General features: G+C 44.4%; 1 protein-coding gene across 1 annotated transcript; it reads left to right on the top strand.

Annotated features, from left to right (window-relative positions):
- On the top strand, positions 1-27,142 carry LOC114664893 (retinol dehydrogenase 8-like). The gene is made up of 6 exons (XM_028819194.2): positions 1-578; positions 5,745-5,906; positions 10,605-10,784; positions 16,036-16,129; positions 16,230-16,413; positions 26,785-27,142. The coding sequence occupies exons 1-6, from the start codon at positions 482-484 to the stop codon at positions 27,022-27,024; spliced, it is 957 nt and encodes a 318-aa protein (XP_028675027.1). The 5' UTR covers positions 1-481; the 3' UTR covers positions 27,025-27,142.
- Positions 27,143-27,965: the final 823 nt, after the last annotated feature.

Here is a 27,965-nt window from a genome sequence, read left to right as displayed (position 1 = left end):
TTGACTGATGAACATTCTGACTGTGAAAGGTGCTTTATACGGCACAAAAGGCATGGCATCAAGGCTCCCAATGCAGGTTAAAGAGTTCACTCCGAAGGTGATGGGAGATTTGCTTTATGTCTTTTTTTTTGTTTTTTTCCTGAGACATGATGGCCATTTGGCTCCACTGGATGCCAACGTGAGGGCTTTTGTAATGGCTAATCTCTTGCTACAGGGCAAAGTGCAAGTCAAACCAATCTGCTACCACTTTGTTTGCCCCTTACTTGTGTGGTTTGTTTTGTCCCTCGCCAGCCTGCAGATTATCCCTGTGTTCACGAGATTATAGATAAGGTGGTTAGAAAGCTAGCTTAAGTACTTAGAAATCTGATTTGGAGTGAGCTAATCCAAAAGGAAGGCTTTAAAGACGGGCAGAAGCCTGAAAATTGTCTTTGGAACTTGGCATTGTGTTGTGAGCAAGAGCTTAGTGCACAAGAAGTGACCAATGGCACAGAAGGTGGTCCTCATCACAGGATGCTCCTCGGGAATTGGACTCACCACGGCGGTGACGCTTGCCAGGGACCCCCAGCACCGCTTCAAAGGTACATGCTGTTTGCTTTCTTGTAAAGGGTAACAGTCACAGTGAGCGATGGGAAATTGATCCTCGGATGTGGTCAAACATAGCAACAAATACTGCACATGTTCTTGCCTACATGTATATAGAATATATCCACCTTAATAAAAGGATAAGTGTCTGTACATCTGTGTGTGTCCAGCGGGTTGCTATGTCTCTGTCATTCCAACAGATGGCACATCACAAGCATCTGAAGTAATACAATGCTTTGCATTTGTCATTCCAACAAATGGTGCATGGCAAACATCAACACTACTTTCACAAATTCCATACCAAATGGCATATAACATTGACATATGCATAGCGTCACCAAAATTTATAGTAAAGCATTTTATTAATAGAAATGTTTGTGATGCATCATCTGTTGGAATGGCAAATTCTATGCATTTTAGTATTGCATGCATTACAAAATAGAAACATTAACAATGAGGTCTATGTTGATTATTTCGATTTTAACCCATCTTGGATGGGTAGCACAGCTAGTGTTGTATATTGTGTTGCTTTCTATACATGCACTTGCATTTTTGGTGTCTTTTGCTGTTATTATAGCACTGTTTCAATTCTGAGGAGACATTTCACTATGACAATAAATCTGAACTAAAGGAATGCTTTGCTCCTGGCCAGCTGGGCATTCCTCTCCCTTTTTTTTTTTGAACATTGGAACAATTGTGACAAGAAAAGGTCATTCGGCCTAACAAGCTCATCAATCCTATCCACCTAATATTGAGACGAGTTTGAAGGTCATCAAAGGCCTTGCACTTGACCACACTACTTACTGATTGATTTCATGTGTCTGGGATTCTTCATGTGAAAAACAGCGTTCCGTCATCTGTTCCAATTTTGCCCTTAATAAATTTCCATCTGTGTTCCGGTGTTCTTGTCAATTAACTCATTGTAAAGTAACGTCTTGGAGACACCATATTAATGACTTTCATCATTCTGAACCCTTCAAACATGTCTCTTCTTAATCATTGCTCGACTTCACTGAAAAGATTCATTTCCTTCAGTCTTTCCTTGTACCTCTCATTGCTGGAATCAGCGTAGCTGCTCTTCTACTGACTTTTTCTAGGGTTGGGATTCAGTCTTTTTTTTTGTAGCCCAGAGATCAAAACTGCACACAGTACTCCAGGTGAGGCTTTACAACTGTGTTATCTAACTGAAGCATAACCACTTTTGCCTCGTGCCGTATATGCTGTGATTTATAACCTGACATCTGATTACCTTCGCTCCACTGTCTGGACATAGCTAGCCTTTGTTCTGTGCAGTTGCAGGGTCCGCTCTTCTACACAGCCGCCTTCACTTGGGTGGATCCAAAGTGTCCCCAGGGGTAACCTCCGATGCATTGCATTCATATCTTCTTTATGTCAGTCAAGGCTTAATTTATTTGTTCATCCCCGTGTTCTTCATCCCTGGGGGTTAAGGCATGGTGCCATTCACACAACTGAACCCTCCTTGCTCCACCTCACATGGCCATACCATCATAGCCTTGCCTTCTTCAGCTTGTCAGCTTTTGACCCATCTTTGAAACCCAATTTTTGAACGTCTTTGTTCAGGACAGGGTGTACCCCCAGATGAGGCCTCATAATCTATCTTAAGCATAACCACCTTTGACTTGTACATCGCGATTTATAACATAACATCCGATTAGTTTCACTCCACTGTCACTAGTGTTGCTAGTGTTTGTTCCAAGTAGTTGCAGGATCCACTCTTCTACAGAGCCGCCTCCACCTGAGTTGATCCATAGTGTCCCCAGGGGTGGCCCCCAAGCATTGCACATCTTCCTTAAGCCAGTCGAGGCCTAGTTTCTTTGTCCGTCCCTGTGTTCTTCATCCCTGAGGGTTAAGGTGTAGTGCCATTTACACAACTGAATCCTCATTGCTCCAATTCACATGGCCAGACCATCACAGCCTTGCCTCCTTCAACTTGTCAACTATTGATATGACTTCCATTAATTTGTGGGCGTCTTCGTTCAGGACACGGTCCGTCCCAGAGGAGGCCCAGTGACCATTTTAGGATTCACATCTCCATCAAATGAAGGACTTTTTCGTGCTTTGTTGCCAATGGCCAATATTCTGATTCATTCAGGGCAGGGCAACCAGGAGGACAACAGACTTGTAAATCTTCACCTTCCGGCAGACAAACATTCCACAGTCACAAAAGATTAATACCGTATTACTTATGCGTATTACTTATTTACTTAAATAAAATTCCATCTACCACAAATCTGCCCAAGCCTGTATTCTGTCCAGGTCCTTCTACAGTAATTCAGATGATTCTAGAATATCCACCATCTACAGTAGGCTTGTATCATCTGCTGACTTGACCTGCTTGTTGTTTATATTGTTATATCCAGATCATTTATCAACTGTTTATAAGGAAGAGAAGCGGCCACAGCACCAACAAGTGGGGGATGCCATTTTAGAAACACGTATTTCTGAAAAATCTTTTTCTCACCATAACCATTTGTTTCTGGGTTTTTGAGGTCTAGCTCATTAGCTTTATACCTGCAAGAGCAATGCTGGAGCTCAAAATCCAGCCATGACACACTTACACACTACGTATAAGAGAAAGACGAGACAACATTCTCAAGCCTGGTTAATCCAAGTTCAGGGTCTCTCCCAGCCAACACCTGTCAAAAACCAGGAGGCACACCTGAATGGAGCAGTAGGCCAGCACAATGCCCATTCATGTGCACACCTGCTTTTAGCTCAGACAACACAAGTAAGTTGTTGTGTGAGATTTAAACAGATGTTACGTTCCTGAAGTTCTGGTTCCGAAGACTGACCTCCTCCTCTAAGTCAATAGTACCTGGTAGTGTTTTGAATTTTTGGCTGCTGTTTAACACATTGACCACCACAGCGAAGATAGGTAACATTTATTTCTTATGCCAATGTAAAATCATGGTGTAATTTTAATATAATAGTTAAATGCATTTTTATATGGAGTAAAAAATATTTTTTCTCTAAAAAAATGTTATTTAAATGTTTTCCGATTATGAATTCCCCTTAATTCTGGTTTTCTTGATTTCATGTTGAAATTTTTTGAGCCTTGCTATTTCTTTTGACCTCGATTTTCTGCCTTTCTTTTGTTATGAACTTGGAGTTCCAAAGCACAAAGAGAGTTTCACAATTCTCCAAAATGCCCACAAGGAGGGGATTTACTGTAAAACTCCGGCCAGATATAAGGGCAAAATAAAACACGGGCTCTTTATAAAATAAAAGGTTGGTTTTTACAAAAATGTTCTGATGCGTAAAAGAAAAGCACCATGGAGTACAAAAGGCAAAAGGAATTTCCTGAAAAGGAAAAGGCAATCCAAGGAGAACAAAGTACCAAAATAGAATCCAGAAACAAAGTCAAATCTCCAAACAAAATCACAAAAGCACAGTGGAAACGCAAGAACAATCACTGACTCCCTAGTGAATTTGAATGAACTGCCAGGAACTGTGGGAAACACTTACCTTTATAGGGCTGCGGGCATTCCCTGGCGACGATGGGCAGGTGGTCCCACCTCTTGAGCAACCACCCATACCGGTAAGACACAAGGCACATAACACAGGCACAGAAAACAAAAACAGATAATTAACAAAAGTAGCATTCATTCATTCATTTTCCATCCCCCGGGTCTTGTGGGACAACATTCTCAACAGTGATGCCCATACGTCCTTTTCCCCAGCCACAAGTCTTCAATCTGCCTCAAGAATGATTTAAGATATGAAGAGGTAGGGGAAGTGACGGCAAAGGTGGTAGGGGATGAGAATGGTGCCCATACGCATGTGCCACACAGCCGCCCTGCTGGCCTCTGTCGAGAGTTGATTCTACAATAAAATAAAATAAAAATATAAAGGTGAATAACCTTGGAGGTCAATCATCACCCCGAAAGCGGATAGTAGACGTCACGTAGCATATGTGTACAAATTTCAGGTCAATCGGTCAAATAGTTTGCGAGCTACAGGTGATTTAAAATCCTGGACAGACATACGGACAGCCATGGTAGCGTATTATATATGAAGATTCCACTAGAGCTCGGAGTAATGATATCTCCATGTATGTGTTGTTACTGTAGAATGGGGCGGCCAGGATTTAGACCCCTGAGCAGATCCCACTGGGCAGTGATCACAGTTTAGCCTTGGTCTGGATGTGGGTGTGTAAGCTTGTGGGTGCCCTGGGCACTGATGTGAGCCATCTCCTCATGTTCATATGCACAATGCAATGGGGGTGCAGGGGGCAAGGCGCTTTTGTGGGTGGGTTTGAGAAGTTTTATCTCATCTAGGGAGGAATTCACAGCACATCTGGCCAGCAGACCGTTGAGGCCAGCATGTAAATGTGCCTCTCTGAAAGAGAAAATGGAGGGAGATGTCACTGAAAGAAGAAGGAGGAGGCTTGGAGCCCAATGTAGGTCCAGGTGTGCACATTTCAGGTTGACATCCTGCAGACCTTCGAGGTCAGCAGCAGAAGCGGCACAACACCACGCACTGGGTAAGCCAGATGGAACAGGGCCGTCTGGGGGAGTCAATATGGGGGCACATCCTGCAGGCTGCCGCGGAATGGAAAACAGTCACCTTCTCAACTAACTGTCTGCCTGTACCCTGTGTAGAAAGCCAGGCCCTGGACACAGATAGACAGACACCATATGTCCAAACACACATGTTTATTACTAAACTAATATCCTGCACATAACACAGTGCTCCAAAACAATACTCAGTTCTTCTCTTCCCGACTCTCCTCTACTCCTTTCTTCCCAAGCTTCGTCCTCCTCCTCCCAACTCTCGCTGAGGAATGGAGTGAGACGGCCTCCATTATAGTGCACCTGGAAGTGCTTCATGTGTCCCTTGATGAACATCCGGCAGCACTTCCAGGTGTGGCAGATGTGCTGCATGTCCAGAATCTGGAGCTGTCCAGGTGCCCCCTGGCGGTGGCCACGGACCCCCACTGGGTTGAGCTTCAAAGCTCCAATTCCATGGCCCTGATGTAAACCAAGGGGGCTGCCCTCTCGTGTGCCGGGGGAGGTACTCCTGGCAGTATGCCCATTCCCCCGGTCTTCTCTTGGAAAGGGCGTCCCGTCCGGGCAGGATCCATGGCCGTCCATCACACCTGTTATAACCTTCCTTTGTGCTCTTCTCTCTCTCTCTCTCAGTGATTGCCACCATGAGAAATCTAAACAAGAGGGACAAGCTGGAGGAGACTGCGGGGGACACACTGAACCGGACCCTGGAGATCAAACAGCTGGACGTGTGTGACGAGAAGTCTATTCAAGAGTGCATCGACAGCATCCCAGACCGGCATATCGACATCCTTGGTGTGTCCCAGAGTAGGCTAGTGGACGAAAAAAGTCCAAGAAAGAAAGAAAGAAAGAAAGAAAGAAAGAAAGAAAGAAAGAAAGAAAGAAAGAAAGAAAGAAAGAAAGATTCACATTAGACCAAACTATCCTTAGTCATTAAAGGGTGCTTCCATTATCATTAATTTGACAAAGAAAAACACACACATGAAGAATTACAGTCCTGTGAAAAAGTAAGTACACCCCCTGAAATGTTTTTTTCTTTTTTATCTTAGGTGAACATTTCAAGATTTGACATTCATTTAAACAATATCTTTAGGTAAAGGTGAAGTAATATATCAAATAAATGGCGACATTTACATTTTGTAGTCTGTTAAATAATTTAAGTAAGCGTAAATGCAAATGTCACATGTGGAAAAAGTAAGTGCCCCACCCCACCCTCCAAGTCAAATGCTTCAAATTAGAATCAGGTGCAGAGGATCAGAACAGATAAATGAGAGAGGATCTTATCTGAACCTTCCTTATTTAAAGCTCAGACATTCACTTCGGTTTGCTCTTTGTTCTTGACGTGTGTCTTATCACCATGCTGAGGCTGAAAGAGCTCTCTGAGACCTTAGGAAAGCGTGCCTAGGAGTCTGTGAAGATCTCCAAACAATAGGAAATCAACCATTCCACCGTCTAGAGGATCATCTACAAGTGGAGAAGACTTCAAACAACTGCCGACTTATCCAGGTCAACACCACACCTGCAACTTCATTCTAACAACAACAACAACATTTATTTCTGTGGCACGTTTTCATACAAATGATGTCACTCAAAGTGCTTTACAAGATGAATAAAGAAAAAAGAAAAATATAAAAATATGATTAGACAATACTAAGTAACAAAGAATAAAGTAAGGTCTGAGGGCCAGGAGGACAGAAAAAACAAAACAAAAAAAAAAAACTGGGGCTGGAGAAAAAAATAAAATAAAATCTGCAGGAGTTCCGAGACCACGAGACCACCCACCCCCCTGACATCAACAACAAACAACAACATTTATTTATATAGCACATTTTCATACAAAAAGTAGCTCAAAGTGCTTTACATAATGAAGAAAAGAAAAATAAAAGACAAAATACAAAATTAAAATAAGACAACATTAGTGAACATAGAAAGGAGTAAGGTCCGATGGCCAGGGTGGACAGAAAAAACAAAAAAAAACTCCAGAAAGCTGGAGAAAAAAATAAAATCTGTAGGGGTTCCAGGCCACGAGACCGCCCAGTCCCCTCTGGGCATTCTACCTAACATAAATGAAATAGTCCTCTTTGTAGTTCGGGTTCTCACGGAGTCACTTGATGCTGATGGTCATACAGACTTCTGGCTTTTAATCCATCCATCATTGTTGGAACATCATGGTGCTTTGGGTAGATGGTGGTGGCGCACGCCACCACCAACAGGACACCGGAAAAGGAAACAGAAGAGAGAGTAGGGATCTTAATCAGTCCTCATGGTTTTCAGGCTTCATTTGGAAGAATTAGACGATGATGGTCACGTGGACCTCTGGCCTTCAATCCATCAATGTAGGGACTGCACAGTGTGCCCTGATCGCCACCACAGAAAACCGGAAAAAGAACAGCAGAGAAAACAGGGGTTAATGTGGATAGTGGAGCCATGAAAAAAATGATAATTGAATGCATATACAAAATATCAGGATTACACTAAAATGAAGCTATGAGAAAGCCATGTTAAAATAATGGGGTTGTTAGCAGTTTGATAAAGTGCTCCACCGTATTAGCCTGGCGAATTTCTATCAGTCAGCTATTCCAGATTTTAGGTGCAGAACAGCAGAAGGCCGCCTGCCTCACCACTTCTTTTAAGTTGAGTTCTTGGAATTATAAGCAGACACTCATTTGAAGACATCAGAAAGCAAAATGCTGACAGCGTCTAAGTAGGCCAGAATATCTTCACAGGACCTCCAGGCTGCTCTTACCACTGCTGATGTCAAAGTGGGTGAGTCTACCATTGGACAGAGGGGGCCCAAATTGGATCCATGCAGGAGATGTGCCCAGCAGGAAATTAGAAAGAACATCAGTGCAATGACCAGGACTTCTAGAACAATGTGCTCTGCACTGACAAGGCAAAGATAAGAGTTACTTGGCCAGAGTTACCAGAAGACCTATTTGGAGGAAAGACCGGAAGAACCTGACACCAACTGTAAAGCACTGTGGAGGGAAATGTTCTGGTTTAGGGCCACGTTGCTGTGTCAAGCGCTGGGCAGCTCACCATCATTGAATCCCCTAAGAATTCTTCATTGCTTGAGGATAACGTGAGGCCGCCAGTCAGAAGACTAAAGCTCAACCAGAAGTCATTCTGGCAACATGACATTGACCCTACACCTAATAGCAAATTCAAAAAGAAAGAAATGGAGGGTTCTGGATTGGCCAAGTCAAAGCGCAGATGTGAATCCCCATTTAATGGGGCTGGGGTGGGATTTTGAAACAGGCCAACACCCCTCAAACATCACACAGCTTGAGAGAATTGTACAAGAAGGAGTAAGAAAAACTAGCAGTCGATATGAGAGACGACCTAACAGGTAAAGGACACGCCAACCTGAGGAGGCAATGCCAGCTGTTACAGCTGGGTGGTGGGGTTTGGTTCCTTTTTCCACAGACAGAAACAGCTGTTTGTTTTTATTGAATAAGTGATTGCAAAGTAGGCTTTTCACTGTTTTTCCAATTACTGTACATCACCTTTATCTGTAGATACCATTCAAATGAAGATCAAATAGTTTCATGGGCTGTACTTACTTTTTCACAATGCCAATTAAAATCATTAGAAGCCCAACTCGCTGGCACCTCAGTCTGCAGCAGGCCGATGCCCACCTCTTGGAGCTTTACATTTGTTTTTTATTTATTTTTTTATTTTTTTGCCAGCCTCTCGGTTCAGAAAATTAGCTCAAAATCCAGGATGGCACCTGTCACCTCGCCTAGGGGGTACAGAGTCTGATTTAGGGTGGCACAGCAGCAAATCCTATTAAACATGAGGGTATAATAGTTGAGTCATTCCTGACTGTGAAATGCTAGACGCAGGAATTTATTCAGCCAGGCTAAGCCCCTAAACCCACCCATGCTGGTAGGTGTACTGTCACTGGATGTATTGTCACTGGTTGAAATTTTGGTACATTATTACACCATGAAACACCCAAAAAGTATTTATGATGCTCCCTTTTCATTTTGGTCTGGATCCAGGGATGACTAGACGGGTAGGTGGGCAAGAATGTTAGGTTGGGCATGAAAGACAAATTACAACACTTACGTGATTCAAGTAGAAAAGGGTGGCAGGTGAGAATTTGGTCTACAGGCCGGAGTTGAGGAGTCAACGACAGGTGGGTTTATAAATCTTCTCATCTGCAACACACCTGCTGCCTTTTACGACAGCCAATTCGTCAATCAGAATTAGCGGCCTCCGCGTCGGCCATCGCTCTTTGTCTGACTTGTTTAGCACCGAGCCACTGCCTCCCAGTCTGTTCACCATCTTGGCGTAGCTTACACATCCTCGGGGTTTCCATGGACTCCCACATCCCATAATTGTGTTGCTAAGATAACTACTTCATTGTTAGATTCATTATTGAGCTTATTCATTTACCAAGTCTGTTCATGTGAGTGTGCCCTGCGATGAACTTCTGTCCCTTCCAGGGTTGCCTCCTGCTTCATACCCAGAAAGATGCCTACTCCCTTTGGCCAAGGATGGAGAAGTGGGAATTAGTAAATGAATGGATAGACGACTGAATTTTATTTTTGATATGTGAAGCATTTTAAGATTATGCGCTGCTTTCATCCACCCATTCATCTAGTGACTCCACTTATTTCATTACAAGGTTGCAGAGTCTAAGAAAGGTGCTATATAAAATAAGAATTGATTTTAAAATGACCATACTGCAACAAAACGGTGCTAACATAAAGAAACAAAAATGAAGAGAATGCAAAACTAACTTCATAAATTTAGATGAATTAAAAAGTGCCCCAAAATAAAATGAAATTAAATGAACAGCCTGGAAGGACAGGCCTCCAGTTTGCAGACAGAACAGCAGACACTGAAAGCAGCTGCCCAATGACAACAAGGTGCAGTTGAGCTTTTGGCCAGCAGATGGTGCAGTGCAGAGAGCTTTGGCAGGAATTTCTCAAAGGCGTCGGAGACTTCAAGTCTTTTGAACAACTCGGCTCAGTGCTCATCCAAATGATTGAAAACGGCTCCATTGTTCAAAACACCGAGGCGCCTCGGCAGGTGAGCTTGTAACACATTTGGCTGCAGTGCGCTATTCTGAAGCCCCTCCAGGTAATGAATGCCTGGTCTTCTGGTGGCTCTCCCAGTGAGCCGGTGACACCTGTTGTTGTAATGTCCCCGAGCAGAGGCAGACCTTAAATATGTCACATGTATTATTGTGGTGGGTCTGTAACACCTATTCTTCAGGTAAACCCCCAGACGATGCTGTAACACAGCAGTCCGATGCACTCCTAGGTGAACCTGTACCACCTGCTGTTTTTAGAGCCCCAAAAGTGAAATTGCATTAAACTTCTATTCAGCAGCTCTGAATCTGTAGCACTTGCCATTGCAATGACACCCGGACAGATGTCAGGTGACCTCGTATCACCTGCGGCTCTTCTGTACCCCAGGTGAGGTCAATCAAAGTGTGCCTCCTGCTGACCCTCATTCTGTCTCTCTCTCCTGTCCTTTCAGTTAACAATGCAGGGGTTGGAATGATCGGACCCATCGAGTGTCAGACCATTGAGGAGATGAAGGTGGTCTTTGAGACAAACTTCTTTGGAGTGGTGAGAATGATTAAGGAAGTGTACCCCGACATGAAGAAGAGGAAGTGCGGACACATCGTCGTCATCAGCAGTGTAATGGGACTCCAAGGTGAGAGGGATGGTGGTGAGTGGCAGGAATCTACAGGGCCAAATGATTCACACAGAGATTACACAGCAAAGTATGGCACAGACACCGACATTTCATTACATTACATACATTATGTATTATTTATGGTGCAGTAGATATTATAATACAGGTAGCATGCTGGCAACAGTGGTTGTCCCACAACAAGCAGACCAGGGTTCAAGTCCCGGATGCTCCCTGTGTGGAGTTTGCATGTTCTCCCCGTGTCAGTGTGGATTTCCTAAAGGTTCTCCAGTTTTCTTCCACAGTCCAAAGACAAGCAGGTTGGATGGACTGGCATGGCTAACTTGGCCCCAAACGTGTGTCTGTGTGTGTGTCTGTGTGTGTGTGTGTGTGCGTGCATTTGCATTCACCCTGTGATGGACGGGCGCCCTATCAAGTGATTGTTCTTGCCTTACTGGGACAGTTGCCCCATGACACTGCTCAGGATAAGCAGGTTAGGAAAATAAAAAGACATTATACTGTATAGTATGAATTACATTATGTATTATATGGCATACATCCATCCATTTTCCAACCCACTGAATCCGAACACAGGGTCACGGGGGTCTGCTGGAGCCAATCCCAGCCAACACAGGGCACAAGGCAGGGAACCAATCCCGGGCAGGGTGCCAACCCACCACAGGACACACACAAACATGATATATGTTATATAGTATATGATATTACACCTTATAAATTAAATTTCTCAATCTTTATGGTCTCGTGACCACTTTTAAGTTTATGCATAACCCACAACTTGCCCCGTTTGTTAAAATAAGCATGAAAATAAAACCCTGAGACCGCCCCCCCCCCAACCTCCATGAGATGAGCACAGATAAAAACAGAGGAATAAATAGCACGCAATGCTGACAGTCGTTTAGAGGGCTCATCATGACCAACCGCATCCTTCTCACACACCCAATGACAGTAACCCATGGCTCAATAGTGTTGAGAAACACTGATTTATATATGTATATATTGTCACAAAAATCGACAAAACCCAAAAAAAGCTTTGGGGCAGCCACCCATATATTATTTACTGGCTGCAAATTAAATGAATAAGTGTACTGAAGTGTACAGATCAGAGTCCAGAACAGAACTGACTTGCTTGTCACAAAGATGGTGGTTTAAAGGGCGAGCGGAGGAAGTGATGTCATCAATAGGGGCCGGAAATGAGACATCATCGGGGCCAGGCAGAATTTCCCCTAACTGGTCTGCAGAGAAGTGAGAGAAAGAGTTACTGCACTCTGCCACCCCCTGGTCTGGCATGGAATTACTGTATACAGTATACTCGCGTATAAGTCGGCTCTTGAAATCCGAAAAATCAATCATAAAATCAGACCGCGACTTATATGCCCATTCAAAAATGTGACACTTAAATTTTTTTTGGTTTTTTTACATCTTCTTGCTTCTCCAATCTCGCACCAGTTTCTTAGACGCATCGAATTTTGTTACAACAGCGTAGTTACCGATTTCTTTCGCCACTTCAACGACATTTAATTTAAAACCAGCTTCATATTTTCTTCTGATTGAACGTTCCATCGTAGATAAGGGACGTTCTTACAATAAAGGTGTAAGATGGTGTGAGATACAAAAAACACAAAACTGTACAAACGTCGCTTCGGAATAGTTTGGGTATCACCGTGTGGTCACGTAGGAACAATAGAGAGAGAGAGAGGTTAGGAGCACCCGCTGATATAGCGCATGGCCGTATCCACATAGTAAAAAAAGGCTGTGTGCTCCGTGGTGACTCTCTCAGGTGGGGGTTAGCATATCATAATCTCTTAGACCAATAGTGTGAGTTTTCCACATTCGACTTATATGACTGACATTATAAAATACCAGAAATTATACCATAAAATCAAGTCCCAACTTATCCGCAAGTATATACAGTACTCTCATTCCGGCCTTTTAGTTGTCTCCCATGAGCACATGTGTGACAATATTTATTACTGCGGACAGCCAGAGGGATGGATGGACCAGGGTAGAGAGCATGTTCTCTGGGGCGCTAGAAGGCAGCCCACCTGTGTTGTTGTGGAACTATGGATTCCCGCAGAGCATGCTGGGAATTGGAGTTCACTGCAGCCCTGTTGGGTTCAATGGGGAGTTGTGGAGGCTGCAGAGCCCTACAATGTCGGGCTTCCATCACACCTGGGAGTACTTCTGGAACATGCTAATGGACCACCTGGAGTGTTCCCAGGGGCAGCATTAAGGGAGCCGCCCAATTTCATTTCATGAATCAGAGTTGGGAGGAAGGGAGATGAAGCTCGCTGAGAAGCAGTGGAGTTGGAAGGAAAGAAAGAGAAAGAAAAAAAAGGAAAGGAAAAGTGTGCTTAGTGTTGTTTTATTGTGCTTTGAACTGTGCTGAGCAGTTGGGAAATGAGGGAGAGCGTTTCCCACAAGAAAAAATAAAAATCGTGTGTGCTGAACTTGTGACCTGTGGCTGTCTGTGTCGGGTTTGGGGAGATGTCCGCCCCCTGCAGGCCACTATGTAAATATATATATATATATATATATATATACTGTATATAAGTGTAGGTCTGTGAAACAGCTTGCATATATGTAGGCAGAAATCCACAAAGGGAGAAGATTAGTCACATATCTTAAAATAGATTTTTATTCCTAACGTTTCAACCCCTACCAGGAGTCATCATTAGAGGAAAATGATTAGACATACAGGATTCAAAAGCAACTTATAGCAAATGAGGAGGGGGGTAGGTGGGTAGGTGGGTTGAAAGCTTAGGAATAAAAACTTTTTTAAGATACATGACTCATCTTCTCCCTTTACATTTTAGCAATCGTGAGGATGCTATGATTCACCCCATCCAAATACGGTGATTTATTTATTTTATTACTGGGACCCCAGGAACACACCCAGCCTTGACCCAGCACACACATGCTCTCACACTGATAAGCGGCTCAATGAATCAATCAATAATAAACATATAATAAAGATAATAAAGTATATATTCAACAAATACAAAAGGCAAAAAAAACCACAACCAAAGAACGTGTACACAAAAGCCCCTCCCAATCCCCTGACAACGATAATTATTCATAAACACTACATACATGAAACTGAACAAAACAACAGAGACTTCTCAGCAAACAATTAACATGAATGCTAAAGTCCAACACAATCCAGTACAGCAGGTGCAGATGACAATGGTTTGGTGAACGAAACCCCTTGTGAGCTGCCCTCTGAAGGAAATGTAAAGTTTTGTTCTACCAGGTTCCAGTTGTAGCGTGAGGATTGGAGTGCTCCCCAGATGAACCAAGATGAAGCCACATAGACATGCGGGCCCAGGATAGCACATGCATCCAGACAGACAATATAATCCATGGTGGTTATGGTTGTAGGGTGTAATGCGTGGAAACAAATACAGACAGATGGTTGAAATCTCCTCAGCTTCTCTTTGGTTCCTTTATAAAAAGACCACTTAATTATTAATACTGCCAGGACTGCTGGGAGTTGTGGGCAATTTGAAGAACACTGCTACAACATGCAGTGGATTCAGAAAATATTCAGACCACCTTCATTTTCTGGACACTTCATTGTGTTGGATACATTTTCCATTTTGACCCATCAATGTGCACTCAATAACCCATAATGCCAAAGTGAACACATGTTTTCAGAAAGGTTTGCAAATTCATCAAAAATCAAAAACTGAACTCTCTCATTTCTATAATTCTGTAAGCATTCAGGCCCTTAAGTCTGCACCTTGTAGAAGGACCCTTTGGCAAGTAATCCCAGTTTGGAGTCTCTACAAGCGTTGCTCACCTGAATTTGGTGAGTTTCTCTCATTCTTCCCAGCAGATCCTGACACGCTTTGTTAAATTGGATGGGAAGCGTCTGTAATCTGCCATCTTCAGTTCTATGGGGTTTAAGTCTGGGCTTTGGCAGGGACAATCAAGGACAGTCACAGATTTGTCCTGAAGCCATGCCAGTGTTGTTTTGGCTGTATGTATTGGGTCACTGTCATGCCAAAAGGTGTGAGGTCACATGCATTCTGGAGCAGGATTTCTTCAAGGACCTCTCTGTGTTTGACTGCATTAGTCTCTCTCTTATCTCTGACCAGTCTTCCTTGTTCCTGCCATACGAAGTACCCACATACCATAGTATGATGCTGATGCTTCACTGTTGGTATGGTATTAGGCAGGTGATGAGCACTACTGGTCGTCACCAGACATAGTGCTTGGAGTTCTGCCCTGAGTTCAATTTTTGTGTCATCAAACCAGAGAATCTTTATCCTTATGGTCTCAGAGTCCTTACAACTACCATATGCCTTTTACTCAAGAGAGGCCTCCATCTAACCCCTCTACCATTAAAATCTGATTGTTGGGGAGCTGCTAATATGGTGGTTCTTCAAACTGATTCTCACATCTCAGCAGATGACTTCTGAAGCTCTGTTAGAGTGACCGTTGGGTTCTTGGCAACCTCCCTGACCAAAGTCCTTCTTGCCTGGTTTCTCATTTTAGCCAGATGGCCAACTCTAGGAAGGCTCCGGGTGGTTCCAAACATCTTCCACTTCACTGTCATCCTGGGCACACTCAAAGCTTCAGAGATGGTTTAATCCCCTTGCCCTGATTTCTGCCTCACCACAGTTTGATTGTGGAGGTCCACAGAGAGTTCCTTGGACTTCACATCTTGGTTTTTGTCCTGGCATGATGTGTAAATTAATGGACCTTCTACACACAGGTCCATGTGTGCCTTTCCAGATGACATGCAGTCAATTCACTTTGCCACAGATGGACCCCAATCAAGTTCTTAACATATCTCAAGGTGAAATAAAGCAAAGAGGATGGACCTCACAATTTGGAGTGCCACAGCAAAGGGTCTTAATACTTCTTTGAATGAGAGATTCCAGTTTTTGATTTGTAATACCTTTGCAAACCTTTGTCATTATGGATTATTGAACATAGATTGAGGGGCAAAAATGGCATCCATTTAAAATGAAATCCACAACACAATAAAGGGTGCAGAAAGTAAAGGGGTGCGAATACTTTCTGAATGCACTGTATATCGTGTGCACTTATTGAATTATTTTGCTAAATCCCCAGTGCTCTATTGCTGGCAGAGTTTACCTCATGTTGGTTGATTTTCCTGCTCTGGGGATCTGAATACTTTCTGAATCCACTGTACATTATGTAACATATCTTATATTATTACATATGGCTCTATATACAATGTCATAGAGAAGTTTTTAAATGTAATTATCTTATTTTTTTCTAGGAATCATGTTCAATGATGTGTACACGGCTTCCAAATTTGCAGTTGAGGGCTTCTGTGAAAGCCTCATCATTCAAGCTCTTAAGTTCAATGTCTAGTAAGTGTTCCAGCTAACCGTCCGCACCACTTCTCATGGCCGAGTGGAGTGAGTCGGTCAAACACGGCTGTCTCTCTGCCTTTGCCTCTTTAATCTGCAGCATCAGCCTCATCGAGCCCGGCCCGGTGGTCACAGAGTTTGAGATGAAAGCTTACGAAGAAGCTGCCCGAGGGGATTACTCGGGTACGGACCCCGTGACTGCCGAAATGTTCACAAATATGTACCTCAACAACTCCAAAGCCATCTTCAACAGCTTGGGGCAGAAGCCGGACGATATTGCTGAGGTAAGCAAAGGGGTAGTGGGAAACTCTGAGTGAGATAAGAGTGTAACGATAGCAGTGAATGGTGAGTGAGAACTAACATGGTGCACTAAGGTTCACCCAGGGGACTTCACAACGGCCACAGGCTTCTGTAGTGGGTGACCCTCTGGTTACATGCTGCACTGGCTGTCATATCAATCACAGAGAGGCCATGGGCTTTAAATCCCAAGGTTTGCTGGTTTAATTCCTGCCCCCGATTTTCAGTATGTCGAGTCATTTACCCTGCCTGTGCTCCAACTACTTAAACACTTGTTACGAATTGTGGCCTAGTCCAGTAAGTCGCTTTGAATAAACATTTAAAAAGCACACACTAAATTAGGACTCAGTGGATGGGTGTTATTCTACAGGGTGGCGCACGAAAAGCCAAACCGTCTCCGACTGGCTGGCTCGAGCTGTTATACAAGCGGGTGCCGTCGCAATCGTGGACGACGGGGTCAGCAGCCCCAACTGTGCATTAGTAAAGAAGCTGTGAGCCAGTGGGTATAGATGTGCGTCAAAGTGATCCAGAAGATGTTTTCTCTGCAACACAATTGACCTCCGAAGAGCGCAAGTACGCCATCTTTCAACAGGATGGAGCGACATGTCACACTTCTCGCGAGTCACTTTCTCAAATTCACAACATCTTGACAGAGGAACGAACTGTCAGCAAAGGTTTGTGACCACCAAGATCACCGGACCTATCCACTTGCGACTTTTACCTGTGGGTTAATCTGAATGGAAAAGTGTGTGTCAATAATCCAAAGACATTAGAGGAACTGAAGGACAATATTTGGAATAAAACTGGAAAAATTGAAGCAGCTGAGTTGCGTCACGTCTATGACAATATGGTGCGGTGTGCAGAAAAGTGTATTGACGCACAAGGAAATCATTTCCAGCACCTCCTCTAACCAGTAATTACAGATTTTTGTATTGCATATCTTTCGTTTCGTGTACGGGCTAAGAAACATACATCAACGTTGGAGTTGGAGATGGTTTGGTTTTTCGTGCGCCATCCTTTAGTTGCTTTGAACTACTCTCATGATGAGGCCTGCTACCAATCTCACATTGTTGTGGGGGTTCTCACTGTCACACTAGGGTCCTACCGGAGGACCACACAAGTTACACTGCACAGAGCCTTCCTGGTTACACCATCAGCACTGGGAGCCACCATGGTTAGGAAGTGTATGGGGCCATCCATTGAGTCTATCTATCTATCTATCTATCTATCTATCTATCTATCTATCTATCTATCTATCTATCTATCTATCTATCTATCTATCTATCTATCTATCTATCTATCTATCGATCTATCTATCTATCTATCTATCTATCTAGTGCTTTTCATATCTATCTATCTATTATATAATGCCTTTCATATCTATCTATCTATCTATCTATCTATCTATCTATCTATCTATCTATCTATCTATCTATCTATCTATCTAGTGCTTTTCATATCTATCTATTATATAATGCCTTTCATATCTATCTATCTATCTATCTATCTATCTATCTATCTATCTATCTATCTATCTATCTATCTATCTATCTATCTATCTATCTATCTATCTATCTATCTATCCAGAAACCCCTGCATGAAACAGTGATATTTATAGAAAACTTCAAAAAATGATTCCCAACTTCTGAGCCTTCTTATCCAGTTTACTTAGATAGATAGATAGATAGATAGATAGATAGATAGATAGATAGATAGATAGATAGATAGATAGATAGATAGATAGATAGATAGATACTTTATTAATCCCAAGGGGAAATTCACATACTCCAGCAGCAGCATACTGATACAATAAATAATATTAAATTAAAGATTGATAATAATGCAGGTAAAAACAGACAATAACTTTGTATAATGTTAACGTTTACCCCCCAGGTGGAATTGAAGAGTCACATAGTTTGGGGGAGGAACGATCTTCTTAGTCTGTCAGTGGAGCAGGACAGTGACAGCAGTCTGTCGCTGAAGCTGCTCCTCTGTCTGCAGATGACACTCTTTAGTGGATGCAGTGGATTCTCCATAATTGATAGGAGCCTGCTGAGCACCCGTCGCTCTGCCACAGATGTTAAACTGTCCAGCTCCATGCCTACAATAGAGCCTGCCTTCCTCACCAGTTTGTCCAGGCGTGAGGCGTCCTTCTTCTTAATGCTGCCTCCCCAGCACACCACTGCGTAGAAGAGGGCGCTCGCCACAACCGTCTGATAGAACATCTGCAGCATCTTATTGCAGATGTTGAAGGACGCCAGCCTTCTAAGGAAGTATAACCGGCTCTGTCCATTCTTACACAGAGCATCAGTATTGGCAGTCCAGTCTAATTTATCATCCAGCTGCACTCCCAGGTATTTATAGGTCTGCACCCTCTGCACACAGTCACCTCTGATGATCACGGGGTCCATGAGGGGTCTGGGCCTCCTAAAATCCACCACCAGCTCCTTGGTTTTGCTGGTGTTCAGGTGTAGGTGGTTTGAGTCGCACCATTTAACAAAGTCATTGATTAGGTCCCTATACTCCTCCTCCTGCCCACTCCTGATGCAGCCCACGATAGCAGTGTCGTCAGCGAACTTTTGCACGTGGCAGGACTCCGAGTTGTGTTGGAAGTCCGATGTATATAGGCTGAACAGGACCGGAGAAAGTACAGTCCCCTGTGGCGCTCCTGTGCTGCTGACCACAATGTCAGACGTGCAGTTCCCAAGACACACATACTGAGTCTTTAAGATATTCCACAATCCATGCCACCAGGATGGCCTGAGGGATGGCACAGGATTGGTGACATTAGGGTGGCCCTGTCTCCTCGGGCTCCAGCAACAAAGAACAAGGATCATAACTACATTCAAAGGGACAGTAAACAATTACACAACCCCATATAAAATCAACAAAACATAGAAATATGAAAAATAATAACTCAATAACAACAACAATAAAAGGTAACTCAAAGTGCTTTACATAAACAAAGGAGAGCCACTTCAAACACCACCAATGTGTAGCACCCACTTGGATGATGTGACAGCAGCCATTACTGCACCAGTACACTCACCACACATTAGCTATTGCGGGGTGAAGAGGTGAGAGATAATTAGCCAATCAGAGACAGAGCCTGATTAAGGGGCCAGGATGGACAAGGCCATGGAGGACAATTTAGCCAAGACATCGGGATAAACGTGACACTTTTAAAAAGACTCCCAGAGATATTTGATGAACACAGAGAGTCAGGACCTCGGTTTTATGTCTCATCCGAAGGACAGTGCCAGTTTTAAAGCATAGTGTCCCCATCACATCTATCTATCCCCATCACTACACTGGGATCCACATACAGACCACAGAGTAAGTGCCATCTACCGGCCTCACCAGCACCTTTTCCCATTGCAACTCAGGCTTTTCCTAGGTGGTCTCCCATCCAAGTACTATCCAGGCCTGAACGTGCTTAGCTTTAGGTCACGGGTGTCAAACTCCAGTCCTGGGGGGCCGCAGTGGCTGCAGGTTTTCATTCTAACCATCTTCTTCTTTAGTGGCCAGGTTTTCCTGCTAATTGATTTCTTTTGCTTTATTTTTAATTAACTTGACTCAGGCTTCCTTAACTAGCAGCCAAACAATAATGAGACACAAAACAAGCCGCCACATGACCAGCTCACCTGTTCCCATCACACGAGATCTGAAAATAAAGAAAGGTGAAGTTCTCAGTAAGGTTGATCTCTCAGGTCACTGAAACATTTTGACAGTGTTCTTAGAGAAAACAGAAAACTCAACAGTTTTGGAAATGTCTACTGTGGCAGAATGAGAGCAGCATCAAGCCATGGAATGAAATAATAAGTTAAATTAACAGAAAGTATCAGCTCTAGGGTAGCACGGTGGCACAGTGGGTAGCGCTGCTGCCTCGCAGTTGGGAGACCTGGGGACCTGGGTTTGCTTCCCAGGTCCTCCCTGCGTGGAGTTTGCATGTTCTCCCCATGTCTGCGTGGGTTTCCTCCGGGCGCTCCGGTTTCCTCCCACAGTCCAAAGACATGCAGGTTAGGTGGATTGGCAATTCTAAATTGGCCCTAGTGTGTGCTTGGTGTGTGGGTGTGTTTGTGTGTGTCCTGCGGTGGGTTGGCACCCTGCCTGGGATTGGTTCCTGCCTTGTGCCCTGTGTTGGCTGGGATTGGCTCCAGCAGACCCCTGTGTTCAGATTCAGCGGGTTGGATAATGGATGGATGGATGAATCAGCTTCTAATTCAGAGATTGGTCATCTGTTGGCTTGCTTTACGTCTCATTTATGTTTGGTTGTCATTTAATGAAAAAAATAATAAATTCAAAGGAGTGAATCCTTAAAAACAGGGCTATTAAAATGAAGGGAAAAGGAGTTCATTAGAAGTGAAAACTGGTCACTGATTTAGGAGGGGGGTTAGAATGAAGACCTGCAGCCACTGCAGTCCTCCAGGCCTGGAGTTTGACACCCCTGCTTTAGGTGGATGACCTTTTTCTGAAGCTCAGGTGGTGTGGCTGTTGACACGTCGTATAAACGGCACAACACAGCAAGCTTACATACAGTAAAGAAAGGGCTGCATCATGAGAAAATCAGACGATTGACAACTCATTGATGCTCTTGTTACTTGTCACTCTTGTTACCCCGTGCCTAAACACAGTGACATGCTGACTAAAAGTTAGCCTGAGCACAACATTTGTCTAATTTAATAGTCATGGCACTATACAGTCATTGGCTTTTACATTTATGTGACTCTCAACTGAACACAGACTGCTCCTCCATATGCACTGCCCACCCTGGCTAACATCCTGTTTACAAACAGTTGCTCACCCAAGTCAAGTTAAAGTTCTGTCAAACACACCATTAGTGTAACGTTAGCCTTTCCATTATGAACTCTACCATCGCGCTGATCGTGGCATCAGGCACGGGGCAGGGGCACTTCCAGTGAGCATTAACAGTCGACTTCCCATCTGTTTAAAAGTGAAGATCTCGGGATGACGAGTAGCAAAGGAAAAAAGAAAAACACGCAGGGAAGGAGTGAAACCGCAGGGCTGGCAGACAGAAAGCTGGCACCACCTCAGTCTGGCAGCAGTGGAGCCAACTGTCATTTGCCACCTCATGGGAAATGGCTGGCACTTCACAGCACGGGTGCTCGGAGTAGGAGGAAAGAGACAAGAGCAGTGTGATGATACTGTAGCTTGCTTGTCTTTCTTAAGCAATATAGCACCTTTCATGGAGGGCACCATCCTAAAGCCACTAGAGATATATACACTTATGAGTCAAAACATTTGGGGCACTCCCAAATGAAACGAATTAAGTTGTAACAATGGCACATGCCAAGGTCAAGGATGTATTAGATGGTTAGCTGACATTAGGTACTTGAAGACGACATGTTGAATGAAGAGGATATGGATGGGAGCAAAGACCTGACTGACTTTGATGAGGGTCACACATTTGGGTCAGAGCTTTTCTCAAACGGCAGTGCACGTGGGATACTTACAGCTAGCCATTGTGAGTATGGTGGTCTGAGGAGGGAAAAACCACAAACCAGTAACAGGGTGTTGGGTGGCCAAAACTTATGAATGCAAGGGCTCAATAGGGGCTACAAACCAGAAGAAGGCCTACTGTGCCACAAATGGTGGTTGCAAGAGTAACGTGTCATGGCGCACGGTGCTTTGAGCCCTGCTGCATATGGGAGGGTGCAGCTGCAGGCCAGGCATAGTGTCCATGCTAACCCTTGTCCACCGCCAATAGCACCTACAAGGGACATGCAAGCATCAGAACTGGACCGTGGATCAATGGAAGAAAGTCATCTGGTCCAAATGGATCCCATTTACTGTTGCATCACAAGGACAACTGGGTACCAATGTGTCGTTTACCTGTGGAGGAGATGACACCAGGATAGACACTAGGGAAGAAGACAAGTCAGTAGAGAGAATAGGATGTTTTGGGCCATGTTCTGCAGCGAAAGCATAGGTCCGGGAGATCATGTGGGTGTTATCTTGACACATACCACCTACCTAAACATCACTGAGGAGTAGGTACATCCATTCATGGCAGCAGAAGTGGCATCTTCTAGCCCAGCAGGACAAAGCACCCCGCCAAACTACGCAGATTGTTCAGGAATGGTTTGAGGAACGTGATGAAGAGTTCAAGGCGTTGTCCTGGTCTCCAAATTCATCAGAACTCAATTCAATTGAGAATCTGTGGGATGTGTTGGAGCAACAAGTCCAGAGTGCAGCACAGTTAGAGGATCAGCTGCTAAAAACAGCACAGAACATCTTCACTGGGTCAGAATAGCTTTGGTGGTCCACAGAGTAGCATTTTAGGCAGGGGGTCATTATGTTTTGGCTCATCAGTGTATACACATAAGCTAAGTGCAGCTCAGTGCCAACCCCTCACCAGCTCACCACTGGCACATGGCTGTATGTTTAGCCAAATAATACATCAGAATGCAGTGCTACCAGCAGACCTGACAACGTAATCCTCTTAATGTTGTCCCTAAGTTCCCGATCATAAAGCCCCCCTAGTCGGCCTACTGCCAGGTACTGACTGGTGGGTTCTATTAAGTTCTGCATTTTAATACATTTTTGTGTATCATGGCAACAGCCAGACATTTCACTGCACACGTGACAATATGACTGCTAAGCATGACACTTCTTCTGCTAGTCCTCCTCCACCTCCTCCTACCCACCTACATTGTTTTGTGAGGTTGATGGCGCTACACCTTTACTTCATCTGTTTACTGCCAGGAAACTGAAGGCTCCGGTGACTCATTTTTGAGCCACTTTGGGTGGCCGCTCAGCCCATGGCTCCATATTTCCGAAACCAAAAGGTTGGAGGTTCATTGAATGAAATGATGACATGGAGTGACAAGTTGCTTCTTCTTCTTCTTCTTGGTCTTCTTTCATGGCCTCTCTCAAGCAAAGAGTGGAAAAAATGAGAAATGTTTGTATCAATACAAACGGTGCCCAAAAGAAATGTTTCCGACACCTGCATTACGGCTTGTGGGTACCTCAGTTCAGGCCGGGCCGCGTTTCAAAAAAAACAAAATCAGAAGATTCTGAAACTTTTAGTAGAAATTGTGGTTCAGTTCCACAATGCATATGGAACAATCACAAACAACTTAAGGCATGAAGAAGAAAAAAAAATGTCTCAAACAGTCGAAGGCCGATCTCAAGTGCAGAGATTAAAACCGAAAAAGAGAAAAAAGGAAAATGGGGACAGTGAAGTTTGTGGAAAGGAATTCACCATGATGGGCCAGTCAGATGATGGGCGCCTGTACAAAGTGGTGGTTCAGTGGGAGTCACGTCTATCTAAAAAGGTCGGGCAGGTAGGTTACCCTTCCAAATTGGTCATTATAGTCGGGCGGGTGGGAAGGTACATCTGAAAGGGTGTGTGTGCGTGGGTTTGGATATGGGGGGGGGGGGGGGTTTGTCCAGTCTTTCCAGGAGGTGAACCATAAAAGAGGCAAGTCGGTCTGTCCAGAGGGGAGCAGGTCTGTCCAAAGTGGGCTCTGCCCATCCAGATTAGGTGTCAGGCGTGCTTTGCAGTATGGTGGCTGAGTCTCTCCATGGGGGTCAGACCTCTCTGAAGGAGGGCTCAGCCTGTCCAGATGAGGTGTCAGATCTATCCTGAAGGTGGTCCTTCAAAGAGGCACCGGGGGTCTCTCCAGAAGGGAGCAGGTCTGTCCAAAGTGGTGGTTCAGTAGGAGTCATGTCTATCTAGAAAGTTTGGGCAGGTAGGTTACCCTGCAAAGTTGGTCATTTTAGCTGGGAGGGTAGGAAGGTACATCTGAATGGGTGGGGGGGGGGGGGGGGGTAAGGGGTTGTCTGTCCAGTACTTTGTCATGTCTCTCCAGGAAGTGGACCATTAAAGAGGCAGGTGGTTCTGCCCAGAGGGAAGCAAGTGGGCTCAGCCCATCCAGTTGAGGTGTCAGGCATGCCTTTGAAGTGTGGTGGCCGAGTCTCCCCATGGGGGTCATGCATCTCTGAAGGAGGGCTCAGCCTGTCCAGATGAGGTGTCAGATGTATCATGAAGATGTATTTCTTCATCCTGTAAAGCACTTTGAGCTACGTCATTTGTATGAAAACGTGCTATATAAATAAATGTTGTTGTTGTTGAAGCTGGACCATTGAAGAGGTAGCGGGGGTCTCTCCAGAAGGGAACAGGTCTGTCCAAAGTGGGCTCAGCTTGTCCACATGGAGTGTCAGAACTATTCTGAAGGGGGGTCCTTACAGGGTGGCAAGGTCTTTCTCTAGGGGTCAGGCTTGTTTAAAATGAGTTGAACCTTCCTAGATTATTTGTGGGGGTCTTCCCAGAAGTTTGGTCAATACAGAGATTTTTGTACTGAGATACGTCAGTTCAGAAAAAATACATCTTATTATCTAGAGGGACTTGCCCCTTATTGGTGAGGGATTTTCAAGCCTGTCCTAAGTGGGTTGACCCTATGCTGATTGACCAAGTGTCTATCAAGGAGGAAGAAAGGACTGGTCAATGTGGATCAGTCTCTCAAGGGGCTGTGGTAAAAAATAAGGCAGCAGATAAGAGAAAGGTTTGGGGATGACCACCTCATATACTGAAAAATTAGCAAAATAAGAGAAGCACATCTTTAGAGATCGGAGTTCCCAACTGAACTGAACTAACAGGGTGAGTCTGCTCTAGAAGTATGGTGGATAGGTGGAAGAGGTGGAGTCAGGGTGGCCAGAACAGGAACTGATGTGGCAGAAAGGTGAATTCCTGTTTACTGGAAGTGATGTCATCAGGGTTAAGTGATGTTAGTAGGTGGACTGGTGGTGATGTCACTGAGTGGCAGAGCCTTCAGCTGAACTGCTGAGAAAAAGGATGAGAGAGGATCAGGTGAGAGCTGCCAAGGCCCGGTCTGGCTGATGAATAGCACTATTTGAGCCTGTAAACTGCCCCCCATGTGCACGTGTGTGACAGGGTTAAGCTCTGTCCAGAAAAGTATGGTGAGTAGTCAGACAGTCCTCACCTTGTGCATTCTCCTTGCATGATAGTCCAGTAAAGGAAGTGAGCACCTCAAAGAAAACCAAGAAAGCAAAAGCGTATTTCCATCTTTAATGGTCCCGGACTTTACGTGCCTCTTCACTAGTGTGTGCTGCATTGGCCACAACAGGGAAAAGCTCAAACTGGAAGGAGAACCACACGATTGAAAACAAAACCAACAACAACAGGTGGACTTCAATTTAATACAGGCGATGACCTTCAAGCCCCATCGCTAAACTGAATAGTTCAGTTTGTGTACACACACACACACACACACACCCACACTCAGAGCCAAATGAGCATAGAGAACACTGCAGGGCCAATTGGTCCACCCATCAGCTGGAACACAGACTGTTAGAAAACTGAAATGGGAAATAACTTAAGAAGATGAAGCTAGAGGTTGTTCAATCATTTTAATAATCAGTTAAATTAGGAACACCACTGGTTAAACTGTGGGCGGCACGGTGGCGCAGTGGTAACGATGCTGCCATGCAGTAAGGAGACCTGGGTTCACTTCCTGGGTCCTCCCTGCGTGGAGTATGCATGTTCTCCCCGTGTCTGCGTGGGTTTCCTCCGGGAGCTCTGGTTTCCTCCCACAGTCCAAAGACATGCAGGTTAGGAGCATTGGCGTTCCTAAAATTGTCCCTGGTGTGTGGGTGGGTGGTTGTGTACGTGTGTGTGTGCCCTGCGATAGGCTGGCGCCCTGCTTGGGAATTTGTTCCTGCCCAGTGCTGGCTGGGATTGGCTCTAGCAAACCCCCATGACCCTGTATTAGGATAAAGCGGGTTGGACACTGACTGACTGACTAGTTGAACTGTATTCTTATGAAGGTACGTTCTGTAATATTATTTTAAAAAGTGTGACTTTACACTCGCAGGTATGTTGTTTAATAACATTTACAAATTACATGCTAAATTCATGCGTTGTTCACGCTTAAAGCTCATGCTTCTCAACTAGATGTATGTTTAGACATGGCCCCCTGCTCAATAATATTACAGCATCCACTGGGTTAGATCTAAATGTGCTAGATCTTATATGAGGTTCTGCCCCATGAAACTGGTCCTTGATGTAGTCTGTGCCCAGGATGGAGTCCTGCCGACTACACTATTCCTCCATTCACAGACCCACTTAGTCTCCTTCAGGGTGGAGTGGGCCACAGTCTGTTCTGGCAGGAGTGGGTCAAGGCAGGAACCAACCAGCCTAGTCATGCACACACTCATACAGAGCCTCGCCAATTTACCTCTACATGCCCGAAGTGGGGATGTAGGAGGGCATATGGGGTGTAACGGTGCGAGCATGGGCGGCCTGTACTGACACCTTTTTTTAATCTCTCTTTATACTTTATATTCCCATTTCTTTGCCTTTTCTCTTTCCTCAGCATCTCCTAAAAGTCATCCTGGCTGAAGTACCACCCTTCCGTCACCAAACTAACCCCATCTACACCCCACTGACTGCGCTCAAGCACGCAGACCCCACGGGTGACCTGGCTACTGATGTCTTCTACAAGATGGTCTTCCGCTATGACCGCCTCATGCACGCCAGCCTCTCGTGTATCAAGCTGATGAGGTGGAAGGCACAGAAGGTGCAGAGCGGCCTCAAGATGCTGGGGCTCAAGTGAAAGCAATGTCACTCTGTCCCCCGGCTCTTCCACATCTTAGCACAACAGCCCCCTCTCTAAAATGGCAGCTTTGCTGCATTAGACTTGTTTCTTTATTAAAAACACTTTGTGTCAGAGAAGACAAGAGGGCTCTGTGTCATGTGTCCAGACGAACGGTCATTTTAGACATGCAAATCTCACTCTCTCATCACTCCTACATCTGTGATTCAGTCTGCCACTCCCCTCGTTCACTCACTGTGACACACACATTCAGGTCCACTCTTTTAAATGTCACTCAAACACACCATTTGTAACTGTCCATGACTCACTCTTTCACTTACACGTTTTCACTCACTTTTGTAACTTTCATTCACTTTCTCTCAGTCACACATCAGTAACTCAGTTACTTTCTCCCATTTTTTGTAACTGTTGCCCAAAACTCTCCTTCACTCTAATTTCTAATCTGTCATTTTTTTAACAGCCAGTCGCTCACTCAAGCCATTTGTGTAACTCTCACTCGCTCGCTCGCACATTTTCTACTCTTACATTTGTAACTTTCATTCAGTCACACGTCTGTAACTCAGTTACTTTCTCCCATTTTTGTAAATGTCACCCATTTCAATCGTTCATTTACTCTCACTTGGGAAAGTACGATTTATTCACTCACTCCCTCATTAATGACTCACTCATTCACAGTCTCATTCACACATCTGTAATAAAATCCTTCACTCCCTCATTTGTAGTTGTCACCCACTCATTCTCTCTCACTTTTGAACGCATGATTCATTCACTCACTCACACTTCTAGAATTCTCTTTGTTAGTAATTTTTTCATTCTCAGTCACACACTTTTGTAACTCTCACTCACTCACTCACTCACTCACATATCTCTGACTTACTCATTCCGTTCCACTCTTTCAAAAATTATTCACACACTCTGTAACTCGGTCTTTCGCTCCATTT

Source organism: Erpetoichthys calabaricus, chromosome 14 (genome assembly GCF_900747795.2).
Source record: "Erpetoichthys calabaricus chromosome 14, fErpCal1.3, whole genome shotgun sequence".
In the NCBI taxonomy this organism is placed as follows: Eukaryota; Metazoa; Chordata; class Cladistia; order Polypteriformes; family Polypteridae; genus Erpetoichthys; species Erpetoichthys calabaricus.
The sequence above is the reverse complement of the archived record's forward strand: the minus strand, read 5'-3'. Positions and strand labels throughout refer to the sequence as shown.